At 28.9% G+C, this 2,360-nt stretch overlaps 1 protein-coding gene across 1 annotated transcript; it reads right to left on the bottom strand.

Annotated features, from left to right (window-relative positions):
- Positions 1 to 368: 368 nt before the first annotated feature.
- On the bottom strand, positions 369 to 1,759 carry LOTGIDRAFT_176853 (hypothetical protein; the record flags this gene model as incomplete). The annotated part of the gene is made up of 7 exons (XM_009061666.1): positions 369 to 457; positions 778 to 801; positions 839 to 889; positions 1,130 to 1,153; positions 1,269 to 1,319; positions 1,445 to 1,495; positions 1,706 to 1,759. Coding segments are annotated over 7 exons (344 nt in total), but the record flags the coding sequence as incomplete, so codon positions are not given.
- Between the last annotated feature and the right edge of the window lie 601 nt (positions 1,760 to 2,360).

Genomic DNA, 2,360 nt, shown 5'->3' with positions numbered 1-2,360 from the left:
ATGCTATGATTCAGTCATTATCTTCTGTTTTGAATTAGATAATGCTCTTATTTATTATTATATATCACATTTTATATTACTTTTTATCCCTTACACCCTCTGAGCTGGCTTACTACTGCCATCTAAAACATCTTTTCCTTTTACCGCTTACACCCTATATGTTGGCTCACTAATATCTTTGAATTTCCCCTCAAATTTGGCTTACTGCTACTTTGGCCTGGCCCTTTCTAGGTTGATTAAATGATCTATGTAAATTCTTAACCCCTTATTAGGTGGCTTAGTGATTTTTACAATGATTTACATATACATAATATATTGAGCAAGAGCACTTGTAAGTGTATTCAAGATAGATATAGTAATATACCAACCTGAGAGTCTGGTTTTGAAGAGCAGCAATAACCACTACATCACTATCATCATCAGAGAATCTCACAGTAAAAAACTCATCATTACCAATCTGTAAATACAAATTATCTTATAATATATCACACTATCATCATCTGAGAATCTCACAGTAAAAAACTCATCATTACCAATCTGTAAATACAAATTATCTTATAATATATCACACTACATCACTATCATCATCAGAGAATCTCACAGTAAAAAACTCATCATTACCAATCTGTAAATACAAATTATCTTATATTATATCACACTACATCACTATCATCATCTGAGAATCTCACAGTAAAAAACTCATCATTACCAATCTGTAAATACAAATTATCTTATAATATATCACACTACATCACTATCATCATCAGAGAATCTTACATTAAAAAGCTCATCATTATCAATCTGAAAATACAAATTATCTTATAATATATCACACTACATCACCATCATCATCAGAGAATCTTACAGTAAAAAACTCATCACTACCAATCTGTAAATACAAATTATCTTATAATATATCACACTACATCACTATCATCATCAGAGAATCTAACAGTAAAAAACTCATCATTATCAATCTGTAAATACAAATTATCTTATAATGTATCACATAACATCACTATCAGCATCAGAGAATCTTACATTAAAAAGCTCATCATTATCAATCTGTAAATACAAATTATCTTATAATATATCACACTACATCACCATCATCATCAGAGAATCTTACATTAAAAAGCTCATCATTACCAATCTGTAAATACAAATTATATCACACTACATCACTATCATCATCTGAGAATCTCACAGTAAAAAACTCATCATTATCAATCTGTAAATACAAATTATCTTATAATGTATCACATTACATCACTATCAGCATCAGAGAATCTTACATTAAAAAGCTCATCATTACCAATCTGTAAATACAAATTATCTTATAATATATCACACTACATCACTATCATCATCAGAGAATCTCACAGTAAAAAACTCATCATTACCAATCTGTAAATACAAATTATCTTATAATATATCACACTACATCACCATCATCATCAGAGAATCTAACAGTAAAAAACTCATCATTACCAATCTGTAAATACAAATTATCTTATAATATATCACACTACATCACTATCATCATCAGAGAATCTCACAGTAAAAAACTCATCATTACCAATCTGTAAATACATATTATCTTATAATATATCACACTACATCACCATCATCATCAGAGAATCTAACAGTAAAAAACTCATCATTACCAATCTGTAAATACAAATTATCTTATAATACATCACACCACATCACTATCATCATCAGAGAATCTTACAGTAAAAAACTCATCATTACCAATCTGTAAATACAAATTATCTTATAATATATCACACTACATCACTATCATCATCTGAGAATCTCACAGTAAAAAACTCATCATTACCAATCTGTAAATACAAATTATCTTATATTATATCACACTACATCACTATCATCATCTGAGAATCTCACAGTAAAAAACTCATCATTACCAATCTGTAAATACAAATTATCTTATATCATATCTTACTTAAATAAACATCATTCAAACAGGTATGTTAACAGGGAGATAACTTCACGGATGTTTATTTTTGAAAGGACTTTCATGTGTTTGATGTTGAATAATTTGATGAGAAGTTTATGTGTGTGATGTTTATGAAACTAATTTTACTCATCGTCAAAAAAAAGATAATGATTTTAAACAGGAATTGATCTTGAAAATGTTTACTTTTAAAAAATATTGTTGTTCATTGATGTCAGGACATCCTGAATATCTAGTCAGACATCACTGGTAAATTCAGTTATGTGGGAATGTAACTGATAGATACTGATAGCTTGCCAGGCAAGGTAATATATGCCCACTGGCAGCTTTGTTTTTAAGTGAACATTTGACTGAACAGTAGCAATAACTCGCAAACAAA

The sequence above is a fragment of the Lottia gigantea genome (genome assembly GCF_000327385.1).
Source record: "Lottia gigantea unplaced genomic scaffold LOTGIsca_4913, whole genome shotgun sequence".
NCBI lineage: Eukaryota > Metazoa > Mollusca > Gastropoda > Lottiidae > Lottia > Lottia gigantea.
This window is presented reverse-complemented; position numbering and strand designations above follow the sequence as displayed.